General features: G+C 40.9%; 1 protein-coding gene and 1 pseudogene across 2 annotated transcripts in view; both read right to left on the reverse strand.

The window, feature by feature from the left end:
* LOC308259400 (splicing factor 3B subunit 4-like) overlaps window positions 1-10,294 on the reverse strand; it is a 51,151-nt pseudogene extending 40,857 nt beyond the window's left edge. The window contains exons 1-2 of the transcript in view: window positions 10,125-10,294; window positions 1,843-1,906 (exon numbers count right to left, since the gene is read on the reverse strand). The product of the transcript in view is annotated as a splicing factor 3B subunit 4-like (transcript). The remainder of the gene's footprint in view (window positions 1-1,842; window positions 1,907-10,124) is intronic.
* Window positions 10,295-10,787: 493 nt separating this feature from the next.
* LOC308259406 (uncharacterized protein) overlaps window positions 10,788-21,320 on the reverse strand; it is a gene marked incomplete at both ends in the record, with an annotated part of 51,353 nt that continues 40,820 nt past the window's right edge. Inside the window, 3 exons of the mRNA XM_080690384.1 lie at window positions 10,788-11,784; window positions 20,320-20,447; window positions 20,758-20,779. Of these exons, the coding sequence (XP_080546510.1) occupies window positions 10,788-11,784; window positions 20,320-20,447; window positions 20,758-20,779 (1,147 nt within the window). The remainder of the gene's footprint in view (window positions 11,785-20,319; window positions 20,448-20,757; window positions 20,780-21,320) is intronic.

The following is a 21,320-nucleotide window of genomic DNA, read 5'->3' on the forward strand; positions in this document are numbered from 1 at the left end:
GCATAATACACGTATATGACATCCCAGATACCTCACTACACCCTTAGATTGCCTGGGTAGGCATGTTGACCTTGTTAGTCATGGGGTCAGCCTGAGAATTCAGGTGCCTGACACCCCTATCATGTGACTTTCCAATTCAGCACTCCTAGGCTCTTTATCCATACATATGCCATGACTTATAGTAATGGGACATATTTTTAGACCGTATACTGGTCAAAGAAATAGGTAAATAACCAATAACCAGTTCTTATATTTTTGCAGTACTAGGTATGGAACTCAGGGGCATTCTACCTCTGAGCTACACCCTCAGCCTTATTTTTTATTCTTTATTTTTGAAACAGGGTCTCACTGAGTGGCCTCACTAAGTAGTAGCTGAGGCTGTCCATGAACTCAGATCCTCCTATCTCAGCCTCCCAAATGCTGTAATTACAAGCGTATGCCACCACGCCTGGCCAATTTCCAGTTCCTAAGAGTGAAGATAATGGAATTTATTTTTTTACTAGAACCTAAGGTCAACTTGTCATCATGCAATGAATAAAGACCACCAAAAGATTGTTCATAAATTGAATTTCCCGGACTGTTATTATTGAGGTGTTGAGTCTGAATCTAAGAAAATTATATTTTCCCAATCCAGATAATTTAATGGAACTTAGAAGTAGCAGAATTAATCCAGTGTCAAACTTTCTACCTGCAGCAATGCCCCAATTACAGAACCTACCACGATTCTCTGGGAGCATAGTCTTAGAGAAAGACAAGGGATCTCTTTTCCTATACCTGCAGGTAGAAATTAGCCATAAATATGAGGTTTATGGTTTTGAAGAGGAATTATTTTCAATGAAATGGAAATTGCAAAGAAAAGGATCAATAAGAAATATTCAGAGGAAGATAAATATATGAGAAATTAATTCATAAAATGAAAAAGGATGGAGACATTCTCATTTCAGACTATTACTCTAAGAAAAATAAAACTCAAGCTAAAGTCAATCTATTTGAAGATATTGGAGAACCACTGAGACATTTCAGTGGCACATGGCTGAGAGACAACTGTCAAGTGCAACAGGCAGTGCTTATTTATTTATTTATTTATTTATTTATTGGTGGTACTGGGGATGGAACCCAGGGGCCTTCTACCTCCAGGCTACACTACCAGACCTATTTTTATATTATTTATTTGGAAACAGGGTCTCCTAAGCCAGCAGAGGCTGGCTTCGAACCTGCATGATCCTCCTGTCTCAACCTCCCAAGCGTGGAGATTACAAGCATGTGCCACCACCCCTGGCAAGGCAGTGCTTATTTAAAAAGTCACATTTAAAGCTGGGCACAGTGGCACATGCTTGTAATCCCAGCACTTGGGAGGCTGAGACAGGAGGATTGCACAGGTTCGAAGCCAGCCTCAGCTACTTAGTGAGGCTCTCAGCAACTTAGTAAGACTCTGTTGTCAAATAAAATATAAAATAGGTCTAGGAGTATAGCCTGGAGGTAGAAAGCCCCTAGGTTCCATGCCCAGTGTCACAAAAATAAAATAAAATAAAATAAATAAAAAGTCACATTGAGGAATTCCAAAATGGCAAGATAGAGGGAGATAGCATGTTTCAGTTGCTCTGAGACTCAGAACTCAACCCTCAGGAAGACTGCTTCCTGAGAAGGAAAGAAAAGCAGCAAAACCCCCTCAATTAAACAACAAAAATTGAAACAGTGGAATCAAAGCCGAGAGAGGGAAAGGGGGGGAGGAAAGAGAGAGAGAGAGGGGGAGAGAGAGAGAGAGAGAGAGAGAGAGAGAGAGAGAGAGAGAGAGAGAGAGAGAGAGAGAATGGACCATAAAGAGATCCATGGTTCTCTCACCTGAATGGAGAGCAGTGGTGGCAGTGCCATCTTGGCAGCTGCTGGCACTGTGGCTCCCACAGACCTTTAGCAAAGAAGCAATGTATTATTGTGAAGCCAGTGATTACAGACTATCATCAAAAACAGTTGGCATTTCTCTCCATGCTTGACAGAGACCAGGCTACCCAGATGACCCAGTCAGATCCTGTGACTGTAACTGAACCCATCTATTCCTGTGGGGACCAGGAGTGGTGCTCATTAAGATCAGTTTGTGCCTGGCATGCATGCATGTTAGTGACTGACAATACTCCATGTGATCATAACAAACAGATCAGGGCTGGTGTCCCAGCAGCCATCAAAACTCAACAAGCTAGACAACAAGCACAGAACTTAAAAATTGCTGGCCTTGCTGAGATTAAGCCCACTGGCTACAGAGGCTGAAGATCAGCATTCTGCAGTAATATGGTCTCACAACTAGCAGAGCAGTGGTTGTGTTTGTGGGGCACTAAATCTCTACCAGCAGGCTTCAGGATCTGAACAGAACATCATAATCTCTGTCTCTGTGGAATTTGGGCCTACACAGCATGGCAGCCTGCAGTCAATTAGAGATTCTTGTTTGCATGCACGATATTAGTTAAAAAGCCTCTGGTTGACAAATTCAAAAGTTTGATTATATGAATCAAATTGGTAGAGACAGATATATAACCCCAGCATAGACCTTATAAAGGAATAACAGATAGTCACAGGACTCACACACAAAGAGGAAGGAACTGCTAAGACAACAGAAATACAAACCTGGGAATTCTGAAAATATGAGTATGAGGAACAGCAAGGAAATGATAAACTCCCATAACTCAACAACAAGGGAAATCACCAACAGTGGTCTACAGGAAATGCAAGGAGAATTTCAAATTTTGATCTTCAATATGATGAAAGGCCTCAAAGAAAGTGTACAGAAAGTGAAGGGGGAAATTGAGGCCCTATGAAAGATGCATAAAGAGGCTTTGAGCAAAATGGAGTCAATAAATGAATAAATGTACCACTATTGGGAAATGGCTTCAAAATGTATTTGAAAATAGCTTTGGTATTAATGTGCCAATATTGGGAAATGGCTTCAAAATATATTTGAAAATAGCTTTGGTATTAATGTGCCGATATTGGGAATTGTCTTCAAAATGTATTTGAAAATAGCTTTGGTATTAATGTGTCTGTGTTGGAAAATGACTTTTGTATTAATGTATTAGAAAATGAATTTGGAAATGAATTTGGTAGTAATGTATTGAAAATTGGTTTTAAAATGTAAAAAGTAGGGCCTGGTTACTGCCAGGCACTCAGGCAGTTGTTATAATGCAAAGTCCACTCACCAAAAGTAATTAGCAAGTAGATAGAAGAGTTGGGACCTAGGGCCTTCATATTCTAAAAACAGGTTTACACAATGAATGACATCTAGCAGAAAAGCTAAGAATTTCCCAAGAGTGTGGGAAGAGGGTTCAGAGTGTGGGGGGAGGGTACATACCTTTGTTTTTTTTTTTAAAAATTTTTGATCGGTGCATTATATTCATACATCATATTGGGGTAAAAAACTTGTGTGTACATACATGTACACATCACTGATTTAACCCCTACCCAATTCCCACCCCATTCTCTCCCCATCCCTCCTTCCCTTGCTTGGCTTAGTGGTTGACTTCGATATGTTTAAGTACATTGTGTGTTTTAGAGAATTTCCTTCTTCCCCTTCCTATCCCTCATATATGTTGTCTTGTTTGCTCCTTTATAGGATTTACTTTTTGGTCTAGAGTTTCTTCTATGACCCATTTCTCCTTAGCTTTCACATATTAGGGAAATCATCTGATTTCTTATTTTTTGTGACTGACTAATATCACTCAGCATAATGTCCTCCAGTTCCATCCATTTCCCTGCAAATGATGTAATTGAGTTTTTTTAATGGCTGAGTAAAATTCCATTGTGTACATATCCCACAGTTTTGTAATCCATTCATCTGTTGATGGACATCTTGGCTGGTTCCATAGTTTGGCTATGGTGAATTGTGCAGCTATGAACATTGATACACATGCATTAGTTTGGTAGTTTGGTTTCCCTTCTTTTGGGTGGATACCCAGAAGTGGTATAGCTGGATCAAATGGTAGATTTGTTCCCATTCTTCTGAGGATTCTCCATACTGTTTTCCAAAGTGGTTGCACTAATTTGAAATCCCACCAACAGTGTTTAAGAGTTCCCACTTCTTCACATCCTTGCCAGCATCTGTTGTTGTTTGTGTTTTGAATGATTGCCATTCTAGTTGGAGTTAGGTGAAATCTCAGGGTAGTTTTGATTTTCATCTCTCTGATTGCCAATGATGTTGAGGATTTTTTCATGCATTTATTGGCCATTTGAATTTCTTCTTTTGTAAAGTGTCTATTTAGTTCGCTTGCCTATTTTGTTACTGGATGCTTTATTTTCTTAGTGTTGAGTTTCTTGAGTTCTCTGTATATTCTAGATATTAGTCCTCTATCAGTGGTGTAGGTGGCAAAAATCTTCTCCCATTCTGTTGGCTGGGTAGGAAGTTGTTTTCTTTCAGAGTTTGGAATATGTTACTCCAAGCCCTTCTGGCTTTCATGACATGGTTTGGGAAGTCTGAAGTGATTCTAATTGGTTGGCCTCTGAATGTTACTTGGCCTTTTTTCTTTGTTGCCTTTAAGATTCTCTGCTTGGCTTCCACATTGGTCATTTTGAAAATTATGTGTCATGGGAAACCTCTTCTATGATCCTGTCTGAAGGGAGTTCTATAAGTTTCCTGGACCTGTGTATTGACCTCTTGCTCTATGTTTGGAAAATTTTCTGCTATCACTTCCTTGAAGAGATTATTGATCCCTTTGCTTTCACCTTCTTTCCCCTCCTCTATTTTAATTATTCTTAGGTTAGTTCTCTTAAAATGGGCCCATATTTCTTCAATGTCAAATTTCTGCTCTTGTATTTCTTTTTTCCAAATTAGAAACTATGCGTTCATTTTTGGAGTGATCATATTCTAGGAGGGAGATTCTATTCTCCATATGGCCTAATAGGTTGTTTATACTTTAAATTGAGCCCTTTACTTCAATGATTGCATCCTTTATCTCTTTTAGACTCTCTCTGAATTCTTTTCAAAGGTCCTGTATTATTTCTACAGTTATTTTCCTGATTTGATCTTCTAGAGATGTCTGAATTTCTGTGTTATCAGAGTCTGATGTTGTGGGGTTGTGGGCATTCATTGCTCCATTTTTATTCCTCTTTCCCATGATTTCAGAAGTTTGTGCCTTCTCTGGGTTCTTCCCTGGGTCACTACTTCACTTAAGGTGCTCTGGATCTCGAGTCTGTGGCATCTCAGTCACCACTACTCCTTTACTGGGCTGTATCACAAAGTCTCAGACCCAGGGAGTCAATCGAGGCTGCTTGAGACCATGGGGGTGCCTGGCTGGGTGTTCTCCCATGGGGAGCTGCGACTATGGTGTGATATCTCTGCCATTGCCACTCCCCCACAAGTTGGACTGCAAAATCTCAGACCCAGGGAGAATATTAAAGCTGTGCAAGTCCCTGGGGGTGCAGTACTGGTATTTCTCCTCTAGGGGCCGCAGTTTGACTCACGGTTGTTGAGTGTGCTGATCTGTAGATGTTGCAGACTCAGTGAACTTGCTGCTGCCACCGCTGGCTATATGAAACAGCTGCCAAGCCCTCGGCCGTGAGAATGGCATATTTCTTCTCTGGTTTTGAGCTCCTCTCTGAGTCCCTGGAGAGCGTGCTGAGCCTGGCCCCTGGGAGCTTTAGATGCTCCTTGTGCTGAAAAAAACTCCTGAATTACACCCAGCTGTTCTGCAGGTGCTCACCTTAGCTCGCTGTCTACCCCTCCTCTCTGGAGCCTGGTGGGTTGTTAAGTGCGCTGATCTGGAGCCGTCCGGTGAACTCACCACTGCTGCCGGCAGTATAGCACTGCTCCTGTGTTCTCAGCCGTGAGGCCGGTATATCACCTTTCTGGTTTTGAGCTCCGTTCTGTGTCCCCCTCCTCTCTGGAGCCTGGTGCTGCGAGGAAGATGGCGCTGGCACGGCTCTGCACCGCAGCTCCTACCGCAGCACTGCAGGCTGGTTTATTTTCTGTTGTCTGGTTGTTCTTCTAGCCCTCTTTTTCTCTGTCCCTTGTATTTATGGTTTTTATTTCTCTGCAGATGGTGTTTTCTGGCTATGAAAGGTGCTGATTTTGTGGTAATAGAGATCAATTGTTAGTGGGACTCGTAAATGCCGTTTTTCTCTGTTGTCATCTTTCCAGATGTCTCTATTTTATTTATTTGTTGCAGCACTGAGATCTGAACTCAGGGGAATTATACCTCTGAGCTATATCCCTAGCCCCATTTTTTATTTTTATTTTTTTATTTGAAAAAGGGTCTCACTAAGTTTTATTTCTTTTTTGATGTATCTTTGTATTTTTTACTTTATTGGTGCATTGTAGTTATACATCTTAATGGAGTACAAGGTGGTAGAAATATACATGCACACATCATTCATTTAGCCCTTGAATTTTTAAATTTTATTTAGTATAGACATTCAAAAATTTAAGTCTTAATCTCCTGTGACTTCCATTTTTGGAGATTAAGACAGAGACACACAGAGGGAGGACTATGTGAAGACATAAGGAGAACCATAGAGAGAGGCCCCATAAGAAAGCAATATAAGCTCAGCAAGTAGTGAGACTCTCATCAACCTAGTGAGACCATGTTTCAAAATAAAAATAAAAAATAGGGACGAGGAGGGGGGTATCTAAGGGGTAGAATGTCCCTGGGCCCATCTTCAGTACCAGAAGAAGAAGAAGGAAGAAGAAGAAGAAGAAGAAGAAGAAGAAGAAGAAGAAGGAGAAGGAGAAGGAGAAGGAGAAGGAGAAGGAGAAGGAGAAGGAGAAGGAGAAGGAGAAGGAGAAGGAGAAGGAGAAGGAGAAGGAGAAGGAGAAGGAGAAGAAGGAGGAGGAGGAGAGAGGAAAGAAGAGGGAGAGGGAGGAGGAAGAAGAAGAAGAAGAAAGAAAGGAGAAAGAGAAACCAATGTAAGGAACCACTATACATCTCTTACAATGGCAAAAAAGAAATCTTGGCAAGTATTTGGAGAAACTGGATCTTTGATACATCGCCAGTAGGAAAGTAATATGAAGCAGCTATTATGGAAAATGCTTTTGCATTTTCTGAAAAATTTAAATATTCAGTTATTATTCCACCCCCACATTCTACCCTTGGTATATATCTCAGAGAATGGAAGATGATGTTCACTTTCAGATGTATATAAAAAAAATGTTTTTGGTACTAGGGACTGAGCCCAGAGGCATTCTATCTCTGAGCTATACTCCCAGCCCTAGTTTTTATTATTTCTTCTGAAACAAGATCTCACTAAGTTGTAGAGGGCCTTTCTAAGTAGCTGAGGCTGGCTGTGAACCTGCAATCCTCCTGTCTCAGCCTCCCAAGTGCTGAGATTACAAGCATGTGCTACTATGCCTGGCTCACGAACGTTTATATTATCTTTATTTGCCAGAACCAACCTGAAAACACATCATATGTTCTTTCACTTGTGAAATGAGGCTTAATAACTCTGTTGAATGGAATTCTACTCTATAATCCAAAAAATCAGCAACAAATGTTGACATGTGTTACATACTCTGAGTGGAAATATCTATCCTTAATCTAATCTCAAAAGCTAGACTGTGGCTTTTCTCATTCTTGGGGTGGCCCACATTCTCCCTTGAATGTATATTTCCTACTTTCCTAAATAAATATTTGTCCATGTCTCAGATAAAAATAGAGCCTGTGATTTATATAATATATTTTGGGTAGACATTGGTACTGGGGCTTGAATCCAGAGGTGTTCTACCTCCAAGCTATATCTCAGCCCAATTTTATTTTTTAATTTTGTAACAGAGTCTCTCTAAGTTTGTACATGTTGGTCTCAAACCTGCAATTCTTTTGTTTCAGACTTCCAAGTACTGGATTATAGGTGTGTGTGCCACCATGCTTAGCTAGTATAACATTTTGAAATGAAAAAATAATAGATATAAAAAACAGGCCAATGGTTACTGGGGATTTAGGAAGTGGTCTGGAATGGGTGTGAGTATAAAGGGGAAATCCCAACAGAATTATTTGTGGTGAAGAAATGTTTTGTAGAATATATACATGTGAGAAAATATTATATAATTGCTCACAATGCACAATCTCTCTCCCTAGAAATAAATACATGAAAAAGTGATAAAAGCCAAGTGAGTGAGATATATGGTATAATTTTATTGTACTAAGGTCAACTTCCTGGTTTTGGTAATATACTAAAAATTATGTAATATATTAAGATTGGTGTAGGTTAAGCCAGGCGTGGTGGTGCACGCTTGTAATCCCTGCGCTTGGGAGGCAGAGACAGGAGGATCGCGCTGGTTCGGAGCCAGCTGCACTAGCTTAAAAGACCCCGTTTCCAAATTTAAAAAAAAAAAAAAATATATATATATATATATATATATATATATATATATATATATATATTATGTCTGGGAGTGTAGCCTGAAGGTAGAGGGTTTCCAAGGACCCCAGTACCACCAAAAAAAAATGGTGTAGGTTGGGTAGTGGTATATAGAAACTCTCTGTGCTATTTTTGTGACTTTTTGTTAACTTATAATTAATTAAGAATGAATGCTTGAGAACAATGAATGAGAACAATGCTTGAGAACAGCGGCAGGTATGATGGTACATGCCTATAATTCCCGTACTTGGGAGGTTGAGACAGGGAGATCACAGGTTTGTGATGAGCTTCAATAATTCAGTGAGGTTTTCAGCAACTTAGTGAGATCCTGTTTCCAAATAAAAAATAAAATAGGCCTGGGAGTGTGTAGCTTAGAGATAGAATGCTCTGAGTTACACCCCCAGTATTAAAGAAAGGAAAGAAAAAAAGGAAAAAAGAGAAAAAATAATAGGTCTTTTTTTTGGATGGACTATCTGCATGGATATCAAAGTCACTATGAATGAGGATATTGGCAATGGTGGAGAAAAGTTTGTCAGTCAGGCCCCGAGACCAGAGAAATATAAGCATTTATATATCCTCCACTATAATTAAGCAAATGTTGAAGTTTTTTCATATTTAAAAATAATTCTTTGAAAAGGAATAGGTTCAAAGCTGCACCTCCTTCACTGTATTCTTTAGAGCTTGTCAAATTGATATGCAATATTCCATCATATATACAAGATATTAAAACAATAGCTTAATCTAAACATTAAGACAGTATAGGGCTGGAGTGTAGCTCAATGGCTGAGTGTTTGCTTGGCACGGTGAGGCCCTGCACCACTATCATCATCATAACAACAGCAACAATGACAACATATAGTATAGATACTCCATATCCAAAGGACAGGTGACCACATGCAGTATTCAAATACAAGAGTTTTGGTAACTTGTTATCAATTCTTAATCCATCATCCATGTCAAAGCTATAAAAAATTTAAAAATCAATCTTTATGTGAGTAATAAAATGTTGAATTTACTTTGAAGATGAACTATCTCCCCTGCTGGGCTTTTTTTTTTTTCAAGCAAACAATAACAACAATAACAACAAAACAGCATAAAAAACAGTACCAGAGAAGTAGGTGTATTACACTGCAGATTCCCCCTCCCACCTCAACTTTCTCTCTCTCTCTCTCTCTCTCTCTCTCTCTCTCTCTCTCTCTCTCTCTCTCTCTTTGGTAGTACTGGGATTCCTAGAAACCCTTCTACCTCCGGGCTATACTCCCAGACCTATTTTATATTTTTATTTGGAAACAGGGTCTTTTAAGCCAGCGTGGCTGGCTTCGAATCTGCATGATCCTCCTGTCTCCACCTACCAAGCACGGGGATTACATGCCTGCGCCACCACACCCAGCTCTCTCTATTATTTTAATCTGTGCCTTCTGATCCAGTAGTACTGACACATTCCTGGTAGAGGATCAGGAGGAGGATCATTGTAATGGATTTATCTGGGTGGAAACCTAGACCAGTGGGATGTGGCTGGGGAAGGTGGGATGTGGATGTGGCCTTAGGAACTATAATATTGTAATTAAATTTCCTGGTCTCATGTGAACTGAACCCAGAATATCCAAAAATAAAAATAAAAAACAATGATCAAATAAATATTCCTTCTTCTAAGTTGTGTGGTCAATGGTTTTGGATGATAGTGCTGAGAATGTTGACTGAGACAGCATGTAACTCAGGGTGGCCATGGAATCAGCTCATGAATAGAGGTTGGCTGACTCCAGGCGAAGTGTTCCTCATGATCTAGTACTCACAAGTTCTGTATCCCTAGACATTTTAAGATTTCTGGCTGCTGAAGTGAACTGGCTGGAGGCAATGTATTCCTCTGCTGGGCTGCAGCATAGTGTGTATAGATAGTGCTACAAATCCTGTATCTTGAGTACCTACAGGGACTCTCCTTGAAAACCGTCTTTAGGAACTGCATACCGATTTGATGTCAGAGTGCAGACTGAATGTTGTCCTAAGATTCGGCAAAGGGGTCTTGTGATTTCATCCATGTAAAATATTTCCTGAGGATGTTGGCCCATCAGGATGTTTCATGCTAAACCATCTGTTATCTTATTATTTTGCACTGTCAAGTAGAAAACATTGCAAACAAAAGACTTGCAGTTTTGGGTAGAGATTCTTTCCATTGCAACACAAGTTACAAAAAAATAGGATTCGATGGGAAAGATTTGGAAGATGTTAACATGAATTCATTGGCAATGTCAAGAATAATGGAAAGGGTGTACTTTCAGACTAATGTTTTTACTCAGAAAAATAGAAAAGTCAGATTCACACAATCTCTTTGAAGACAAAGAAGAATCCGGGAGGCATTTCAGAGGCAGGAGGCTGAGAGACAAGCAGACAACTGCCAAGTGTGGCAAGTACTATTCACTCGAAAAGCCACATCTGACAACCAGGGCGGAGCCTGCTTGTCAGGACTCTGCTTTGCTCTCTGACATTTCCATGGAGGCAGTGCCCTGAGGAAGGCTGCCTCCGCACTCATCCCCAGGACTGTCCTGCAGAGCTCGCTGGAGCAGCGACTTGAGAGTCTGCTTCTTCAGCTGCTGCCTAAAGGAGCCAACGAAGAAGTAAATGATGGGGTTGGCGCAACTGTTCACAGACGACATAACAAGTGAAAGCAGGTAAAGACCATAAGGCCAGCCTTCAAAATCAATCTTAATCCAGATTAACAAGAACCAATGAATGCCAAAGGGCAGGCCGCAGAGGAGGAAGACCAGCACCGTGAGCAGGATGGTCGCATACAGCCTGGTTAGCTGCAGCCGTTGGGTGCCACAAAAGAGTCTGGCCAGCAATGCCAGACTGGACCCAAAGAGGATCAAAAATAAAATAATCAGGCATGCTGCATTGACAAAATTAGATGCCAGACATTCATTGGTCTCATATTTCGTATCCAGGAATCCACAGAAATATCTGTTCAGGATGCTCAGTAGTAGGGACAGGACCCAGAGCAAGGCACACATGACAGATGAGGTGTGCTTAGGGCGGCTGCAGCGGTACCAAATGGGGCACAGGACGGACAGGCAGCGCTCCAAACTAATGGCGCTGAGCATGCTCAGGCCTGCGATGTAGGGAAACATCATCACAGTGGTGAAGCAGGGGAGGAAGATGACGTTGTGATAGAAGAACTTGACGATCACCAGCAGGGAATCTATAATGTGGCAGCAGAGGAAAAGGAGGTCGGCTCCAGCCAGGTTGAGGATGTAGATGGAGAAGGCGTTTCTGCGCATGCGGAAGCCTAGGAGCCAGAGCACGATCGCGTTTCCCACCAGGCCAACCAGGGCAGAGAGGACGATCGCCACGTTTGGGATTAGGATCTTCTCGTTGAAACTTCCTGGGAGGGGCTCATTCTTTCTACTTGTGGATGTGAAGCTGGAGTTGTTTGGCGTCACAAACACTCCGCTGGTGGTCCTGGGAATACAAACCAAACTCAAATGTGCTCTGATGATTACTGATTTCAAGCCTACCCTGCCACGTGAGAAAGACCATCAGGTTGTTATGTAGGAGGAAAGGGGCTGGCAGAGGTTAAATAACTTACTAAAGGTCAAGGATTCCTGGATTCTGGATACTAATCCATTTCTGGTCCTTCTAAAGCCTGGGCTATCTTTGGCGCAGTACAGACCTTCTATTGACACGGGGACATTCTTTGGTCCCAACATCCCCGTACAACATGCTTGGGCTAAAGCTTGGAGCACTACTCAGTCCAGACAATTTTTTCAGGTGCAGGAATTTAGAAAAACACAGATTATCTTGACACCCCCATGACTAAGAGTGTTTTATAACAAGGAGGAGAAAGAAGAGCTAGTTTTAGGGCCACAAGGACATGAGAGCTCTTGTTAGGACAGGTGCATGGTGGTTGGGTCTTGTGAGCTAGAAATGGCTCAGTGTGTTAGCCAGTGGACAGAAGCACTGTATATTTTGCCAGTGTCTAGCTTTGTGTGTAACACACTGTGTATTCACATTTATTCAACAAATGAATGCATGAATCAAGTGAGGTGTTAATTGTATTGAAAATTTTGGTTAAATGAAAGTACAATAAAAAACATTAGAGAATAAATACATGATGAGATGGAGAAGATTTTATTTATCATCATTCTTGTTTTTGTGAATAGCTCTGAGTATGTTTCAAATAATTACTTTTGTAGCTGGGTGCAGTGGTTCATCCTGTAATCCCAGTAGTTGGGAGGCTGAGACAGGAGGATTGCAGGTTGAAGACCAGCCTTGGCAATTTAATGAGACCTTGTTTTAAAATAAAAAATAAAAAGGCTGGGGATGTAGCTCAGAAGTAGAATGCCCCTGGATTCAATCCCTAGTACAAAAGAGAAAGAAGAAAAGAAAGAAAGGAAGAAAGAAAGAAGGAAAGAAAAGAATTACTTTTGTGTGTTCAAATAACTGAAAGTGACCACTGATGCCATTCAGGTGAGGACTCTGCGTGGTTTTGCTAAGCTCCTAGAAGAGGTTGGGTGGGGAGGAGGGAGAAAAACTAGGCCTGGGGAAAGAAACATGAAATAACGTTTTGCCCATATATGAAGGTATCACTACCAATCTCCCTGTCATGTGCAGGGAGGGAGGATGGGGGAGTGGGGTGGATTCTGTAGGAAAACACATCAAGTGACATGTATACACAAATGTGTCACTTCGAATCTCATTGTGTTGTGTACTTACAATGAGCCAATAAAATTATTAAAAATAAAAAGCTTAGTTAGTCTCCACAATCCTTTGCTTGGTGCCATGGTAGGCGCAGACACTCTGTCCAGTCATCAGTGTGTGGTCCAGTACTGTAGGATTCTGTCCAGGCTTGGGCTTCACCATAGAGGAAGTCCTATGAAGCAGCTTGGCACCTCTCTTTCGTCTCTCAAACAGACAGTTACTCTCTCTGTGCGGACTGCTTGGGATAGAGGGAGGGATGGAGTGAGCAGTCCTGTGGCTCCCAATGCCACCATGCTGGGTCACAATTAGAGCACACAGCCCACAGAGAACTGTGGCACAGGGAGGACCAAGACCAAGGCCCATGCTGCTATAGGCTGCCTGCTGCTGTGGTAAATTCATAATGGAGACCATTGCAGCATCCACAGGTGATGCTGGCCAGAACATGATTCCAGCCCACTGAGCCATATACCTCTCTGCCCGGCACTGGAGCAGGCCCAGAGGCTCAGCAGAAATGCACACTGAAGCACAAGTCTGCCCTTCCAGGACACAGGTCTCTGCTGGTGCTCAAGGAAGTCTAGCAACTCGGCAAACAGTGAGTTGCAGACAAGTGTATTTTGGCTCTGCCTAGTGCTGGGTCTCACTGCAGTGGGTCTGACATTGAACTCTCAGGCACTACCTTCCAGAAGGAAGAGTCTTGTTTCAAAAGGTGCTGTCTGAGGTAGGGGTAGTTGAGATAGCCATTTGGCTAGCTCACTAATGCAGGTCCAGAGTCTCATCTCTGGTTACTGGCCTAGGGGTTGTGGTTGTGGGACTATGCCTGGCACTGGGTTTCACCATAGTGGTCCTGGTTTTGGTTTCAGGTTTAAGGCCTGGACTTAGTTTCCTCTCCCTCCCCAAGCAGCAGGCATCTCTATCCACACTGAGCTACCTACCTACAGTCAGGGGAGTGTTAGTGGGGGCACGGTTTCCTTTCTGTTTTTTTTTTTTAATGTTTATTTTCTTCTTCTATTTCTTCTTATCATACCAAAATTAGGTACTGTGGTTTCTCACCTGGTTTTCTTAGTTCCTTTGAAGGTACTTGGTTGAAAAAATAGATGTTAAAATTAATTAGTGTCTCTGTGCTCAGTCACCATCCTTTTTCTATATCTTACTACTTTTCTCTCCTGAATTTTTTTTGGTGGCACTGGGGTTCCTGGAAACCCCTCTACCTCTGGGCTACACTTCCAGACACCTATTTTTTTTTATCTATTTTTCTTAAATTTGGAAATTTTGGAAAGAAACAGGGTCTCTTAAGCCAGCGCAGCTGGCTTCAAACCTGCACGATCCTCCTGTCTCTGCCTCCCAAGGGTGGGGATTACAAGCGTGTGCCACCACGGCCAGCTTATCCTAAACTTTTAAAAGAGGACTATTCTGAGTTGTTATTCTGTATATTTCCTTTTCTTTGGGGTTCATGGTTTGGGCTTTGCTAGTTTCCCTTGGACATGTCATGATTTTCTAAGTGTTTAAAAATTTTCTGTTCTTTTTATGATGTCTGCAATTTGCAAAGAGAGTTACCTTTTTATTTTGGTCTTTACTAGTATTCTTTGGCAGGGGTAGGTCATTATATCTAGTCTAGTTTATATATATATTTTTCTATGTGTGTGGTTCTGGGGATTGCACCCAGGGGCATTCTACCTTTGAGCTATGCCCCCAGCCCATTTTTATTCTTCCTTTCTTCCTCCCTCCCTCTTTCTTTCTTTCTTTCTTTCTTTCTTTCTTTCTTTCTTTCTTTCTTCCTTTCTTTCTTTCTTTCTTGGTGGTACTGGGGATGGAACCCTTCTACCTCTGTACTACACTCCCAGACCTATATTTATATTTTTTATTTGGAAACTGGGTCTCTTAAGCCAGCGAGGCTGGTTTCGAACCTGCGCGATCCACCTGTCTCCACCTTCGAAGCGCGGGGAATACAAGCGTGTGCCACCACGTCCGGCATTTATTCTTTATTTTTAAACAGGCTCTCACTAAGTAGTGATGGAGGACCTCACTAAATAACTGAGGCTGGCTGTAAACCTGCAATCTTTCTTAGCTTAGCCTCCCAAGTACTAAGATTATAAGTGTACACCACCATGCCTGGCTAGTTTATGATTTTAAATGGGCTAGCTAATAATAACTCTGGGCAGGTGGATAATGATTTAAATCTCTCTAGGTGGCCGGGCTACTTCCCTTTTTGCTGAATTTGGGTGGGGCACCTGATTTGGCTCTGTTATTTGGCAAGACACCTCGCTGATACCTGCAATCAGACTGAGCTACTGGATACGCAGTATAATCACCTCAGATCTGACGAGTCCCCAGGGTACGTCCCGTGGTCAGAAGTTACTACTCTAAAGGTCCATTAGTTGGACTAGTTTGCAGAAGAAGCCTTAAGGTTAAGCCAATCAGGGTAGATTCTAGGTCACAATCTTGATTAGCAGCTTTAAAACCCTCATTGTCATGCCCAACAGAAGAGGTACTAGAAGAGAGCTTCTTGTCTCCTGTGGCCCTCACGGCTCTCTGAATATTCCACCCGACATAGAGTTATGTGAATATGGACCAAGAGTAAAGTCACAGCAATGACTTTGGAAATAAATTTTTGATAAGACCTTACCTTTCCTCCATTTTTCGTGCTGATACAGCAAGCTGACTGGTGTTGAAGGAAAGAGCCTCTGGGATTAGCAGCTGTTAGAGGACACTCCTGTTCTCTGAACAGTGCCTTCAGGAGCGGGAGGGAAGTTTGCTGCTGGTGTGGGTCTCACTGAGATGCTGGACAGAGAGAACTGTGGTTTCCTGTGCAGAGACTTTCCTGTAAGAGTGTATAGTCATTGAGTCATGTTCCTCATGAGGTGTTTCTCAATATTTGGTCTGATTCTACTCCTGTCTCTCAGCCTTTGCCTATACCCACCCCATCCTGCCCTGCTTCATATGCATGATGGTTGTGTTGGAGCTTCTTGCTGCCACTGACCAGTAATGCTAAGAAACCCTTCTGGGAAACTTTCTAACTAAGAACAACCACATACATCTTCCTTAGCTGTCATTCAAGGCTTTTCACCCTGGTCTTTTTTATTTATTTCTGTCAAGCACTAACATGTACATTTTAACAATTTCTTTCTGAATGCAAAGAAATGTATTAAATAAGGATTATTGTCTTCCTAAATCCTATTCTCCAAAAGTAACAACTTGTGAGTTTTTATTTCTAAATCTTTCATTGGTTAAGATTATACCTTTGAACAGTAAATTTTTATTTCTATTTTAAAATATATCCATATTTACAAGTATATAAATTGATTCCTCCCGTGAGATGTAAATGAGGTGGTACAATACTGTCACACTGAGTCCTAAGAACAGGCAGGGATTAGGAAAGAGATGGATTTGATCAGATGGGGTTTTGCTTGGTAAATTCACAGTGGGAAGTGTGGCAAATGATGGCCAGTGTGCAAGGTGGTGATTCTAACAATAGGTGATTCTAACAATGGGTGATTCTAACAATAGGTGATGAAACCTAATGGTGGCAAGGATGGCACTGAAGACATGCTGTGATGGGTCAAGAGACTGGACCCTGCTGGGCATGGTGGCACACGCTGTAATCCTGGCACTTGGGAGGTGAGACCAGAGGATCACGGTTCATGGACAGCCTCAGCTACTTAGTGAGGCCCTCTGCAACTTAGTGAGACCCTGTTTTAAAATAAAGAATAAAAAAATAGGGCAGAGGGTGTAGCTTGGAGAAAAATAGGGCAGAGGGTGTAGCTTGGAGATAGAATGTCCCTGGGTTTGGGTTTCATCCCTGGACGAGGAGAGAGAGAGAGAGAGAGAGAGAGAGAGAGAGAGAGAGAGAGAGAGAGAGAGAGAGAAGGAGAAAGAGAGAGACTGGTCTCTGTGTGGGTAAAACTGGAAAGTCACTGGAGCTGAGGCTGTAGGGAAAACAGTTGTACAGGTCACAGGTCAGGGCCAGGAGGGTGATCTCAAACCTGAGACTGGAGGTCATACCCTGTGGGTGAAGACAAGGTGCAAAACTGTATGGTTATAATGAGGTAGATGACAATACTAAGGGAAGGATTGTCTGGAAAATGGTGAAGGTAGGATGGTGGATTGACCATCTAGGTAGATATTGGAGTTATCACAAATGTGAACAGACTTAATGCTGGAGAAGCCTATAAACTAGACACTTACTTAGGTCACAAAATTATATAGTAACTATTTGTGTACCCTTCAGGGACATTAAACATGAGTGATTTTTTTTTTTTTTGCTGTTGTTGTTTTACTGGAACTTAAACTCAGAGGCATTCTACCTCTGAGCTACACCCCAGTCTTTTTTATTTTTTTATTTTTGTTTTGAAACAGGGTCTCACTAGGTTACTAAAAGCCTCACTACATTGCCAAGGCTGTCCTTGAATACATGATCATTTCTGTCTCAGCTTCTCAAGTATTGGGATGACAAGTGTGAGCCACCACACCCAAGTTGGAAATTTTATCTTACTTACCATTGACTAAATAAAACTACAGCTACAACTCATGGCCTAATTTTGCTTCACTTCCTTCTCTGTGGCTCTTTGAGATTCTGAAATTTGTGTGTGTTATTCTCTCACATGTAACAGGATGTTGGAAATACAAGTTTAACAAAAACATATAGTAGAAGTCATATTTGAAAAGAGTTTCATCATGACTCGTGGAATTTAAGTTTCTAACAAATGTCTTTATAACTGTTATGATGTCCCCAGTTTCAAAGTATATGAGGGTTTCCAGTTAATTGTTATGTAAGGATGACAATGTTGATTTAATTTAAAGATGAATCATCTCACCCCTTTCATCTTGGGCTTCCCCACATGTTTTCACAAAAACGTTTACCCAAGACTGTATACGTGACTTCTAGTACTGGTTTTCATAAAAATTGTCATGCTGAGCCAATGACATCATAGTAAGCACTCTTAGGGGAAGAGGCTATGGCGCTGTCACTGATTCCTCCCATCTGTAGGATGCCATCACCTATGGCCAAACTCTAGTATAGCACTTGGAAATGGAGGGTGAATATAGAATATAGAATCATCAAGCTTGAGGAGCACTGGACCTGGAGTCAGAAAATCCAAGTTCTGGGTACTGTACTCTAAGAACCATCAATATCTTTGGGGAAATTAGAAATGATAGATGGTATCATCTTCATAGCTATTTTTATAGTCTGCTGTACTCAGAATTCACTCATCAGTTCCTCACTCTGAGGGTAAACCTGAAGGCAGTCTCAGTGCCTGGGATCTGCTGTGTTATTAGAGCATCTCACAGTAGCTCTCGTGTCTACTTGAGTTTATTGTGGAATGAAAAACAATTGATACCAAATAATCCTCGATTCTGTTCTGACTTGAAATTTCCTTTTTTTAAAGGAAGCCAAAGTATCTTTTTTATCCTTTTATAATTTTTCATGCTAAATTTTATTTGTTTTATACTTTTATCAGTGCATTTAAATTCTATATCATAGTGAGAGTCAAATACATTCATGCATGCACATACCACTTGGCATATTTCCCTCTGCATTCCACCTTGCTTCTCACTCTTCTTTCCCCATATATGTTAGTGAGATTGCTAGTGATACTTCATGCATGGACGTAACATTATTTGAATTGTTTCCTTCCTCAATTCTCCTTTTTCTCCTCTGATCTCCCTACCCCAGTCTCCTTTCACTATTCTACTGGTCTCTATTCTCATTTAACTGAAGTTGCTTTAATTTTTTATTTTCTCTCTAGCTTCTACCTATGAGAGAAAACACAGTCCTTGACTTTCTGAGACTGGCTGATCTCAGCATAATGTTATCTATCTAGTTCCATTCATTTTCCTGAAAATATCGTAATTTTATTCTTCTTTATGGCTGAGTAAAATTCCATCGTGTGTATATACCACACTTTTCCTATTGATGGACACCTAGGTTGGTTCCATAATTTGGATATTGTGAATTGTGTTGCTATGTATATGGGTATACATGTATCACTCTAGTATTTTAGCTTTAATTCTTTTGGTATTTTGGAAAAATACTGAGGAGTAGTATTTTTATCCTGAATCTTTATCAAGTACTTTATACAGTATTGAATCTTTATCAAGAGACCTGACATGACTATCAAGGGGTCAGTTGTTTTTGGTTTTGATCCTCATTAGACTGAGAGAAATTCACACCCAGAACAATTAGTGCAAAATCTTGAGTCTTACATTGTTTTCCAAAGCCCATTAAATCTGTAAGAAATTGTTTCCCAAGAATGTTTCCACTTTGAAATAAACATTGAGATTGAAATGTCTAATTGGGATGGGTCCCACATATTTCTAGACTTTACATGGGTCTGGGTAAAAGCTAAATGAACATTAATAGTTTTTGAAGGGCAAAGGCCATAGTTTTCATGATTAGAACCCAAGGCCAACTTGTCATCATGTCAGACACAAATGCCTTTCCAAAAAGCCCACTGCACTGTTCCTATGCAGGCAGAGAGGCTATCTTTAAAGACATTATTTTATAAAAGATTTGATACCCTAAAAATGAGATACAAAGATTCATTCACTAAGAACCAAGATGCCTTGGTTATCCTGTATAAAACAATAGTCAGCAGCATTTTGTGGTTTGAGAGAGATCTTTCCACAGCGATGAAATTAAAAGTACAAAGTGCCAAATAAGGAGTGATTTAGAGACAGTAACATAGGAAGTGTATTTGTAGAGAGAGGATGACAGTTATTTTGTGTTCAGAATGTTTTCTCTAAGAAAACTTAGAAAAGCCAGGTTAGAAAAAATGCACTTGGAGACACTGAAGAATGACTGAAGCATTTGAGAGGCAGGAGGCTAAGAAAAGAGCAGAGGGTTGTCAGGTGTGGCCATGGTCACTTGCAAAGCCACCCCTGGGGACCCCGGCAGAGGCTCTGCTTCCTGATATCTCCAGATTCCCTGAGCGAGGCTGCTTCCAATTTCATCCTCCTCAGGAGTGTCCTGCAGTTTTGGAGAACCAGCTTGAGGGTCTGCTGCCTCAGCTACTGCCTAAATCAGCCAGTTAAGAAATAAATGCTGCAGGGAGTGCTGGGAACACTTGTAATCCCAGTACTTGGGAGGCCTACATGGGAGGATTGCAGTCTTAAGGCAAACCTCAACAACTTAGTGAGGCCCCCAGCAATTTAGTGAGACTCTGTTTTAAAATTAAAAAAAATAAAATAAAATAGAGCTGGGAGTGTAGTTCAGAGATAGAATGCTCCTGGGTTCAATCTCTAATTTTAAAAAAAAGGAAATCACAAAAGAATGAATTATAATCAACTTGAACCCATAACCGAAAAAGTCTTTGAATGCTGTCTGTCAGGTAGGCTGCCTGAGAAGAAGACGAAGATGGTCCAGAGACAGGATGATCACAAAGAGCCTGGTCATCTGTACCCCCTGAAGCATGACCAGCAAGGCCAGTCTGAATCAAGAAAAATGACAAAAATAATATTAGAAATGCCACAGCAACAAAAATAGCATGGTATTGACATAAAAAGAGACATGTTGTAGACCAATAAAATAGAATAGAGGACCCAGAAATTAATCCAGACACACATAGTCATCCGATTCTTGACAAATGTCCCCCAAACATACACTGGAGAAAAGACAGCCTTTTCAACAAATGGCACTGGGAAAATTGAATATTCACTTATAGATGATTGAAAGTAGACTTCCATCTCTCATTTTGTAAAAAAAAAAAAAAATCAACTTGAAATGGATCAAAGACTTACTGTAAGAGCTGGAACTCCGAAACTATTAGAGGAAAACACAGGAAAAGCAGTCCAAGATATAGGCTCAGGCAATGACTTCCTGAGTAGAAGTCCAACACTTCAGGAAATAAAAGCAAAAAAAAAAAAAAAAAAAAAAGGGATCACATTATATTAGAAACCTGCACAGCAAAGGAAACAATAAAGCAAAGTGAGACAACCTATAGAATGGGAGAAAGTCTCTGCAAACTCTGTGTGTGTGTGTGTGTGTGTGTGTGTGTGTGTGTGTGTGTACACAGAACTTAACATCAAAAGCCTAATATCAAAGAAACACGTAATCCAGTCAATAAATGGATAAGTGATCAGAAGACACTCGTCAAAAAAAATATAAATGGCCAGTATGTGCAAGAATGTGTATGTGAAAAGTGTTCAACATTTTTAGCTATCAGTGTATTGCAAATCAAAACTTCTTTGAGGTTTCATCACATCCTAGTCAGAATGCTATTATTAAAAATGCTGATGAGGATATGGAGTAAAAAAACCCCGCATATATATTCCTGGCAATGTAAAGTATTACAGCCATTATG

Source organism: Muscardinus avellanarius (genome assembly GCF_963383645.1).
Source record: "Muscardinus avellanarius genome assembly, chromosome: 1".
Classification (NCBI taxonomy): domain Eukaryota; kingdom Metazoa; phylum Chordata; class Mammalia; order Rodentia; family Gliridae; genus Muscardinus; species Muscardinus avellanarius.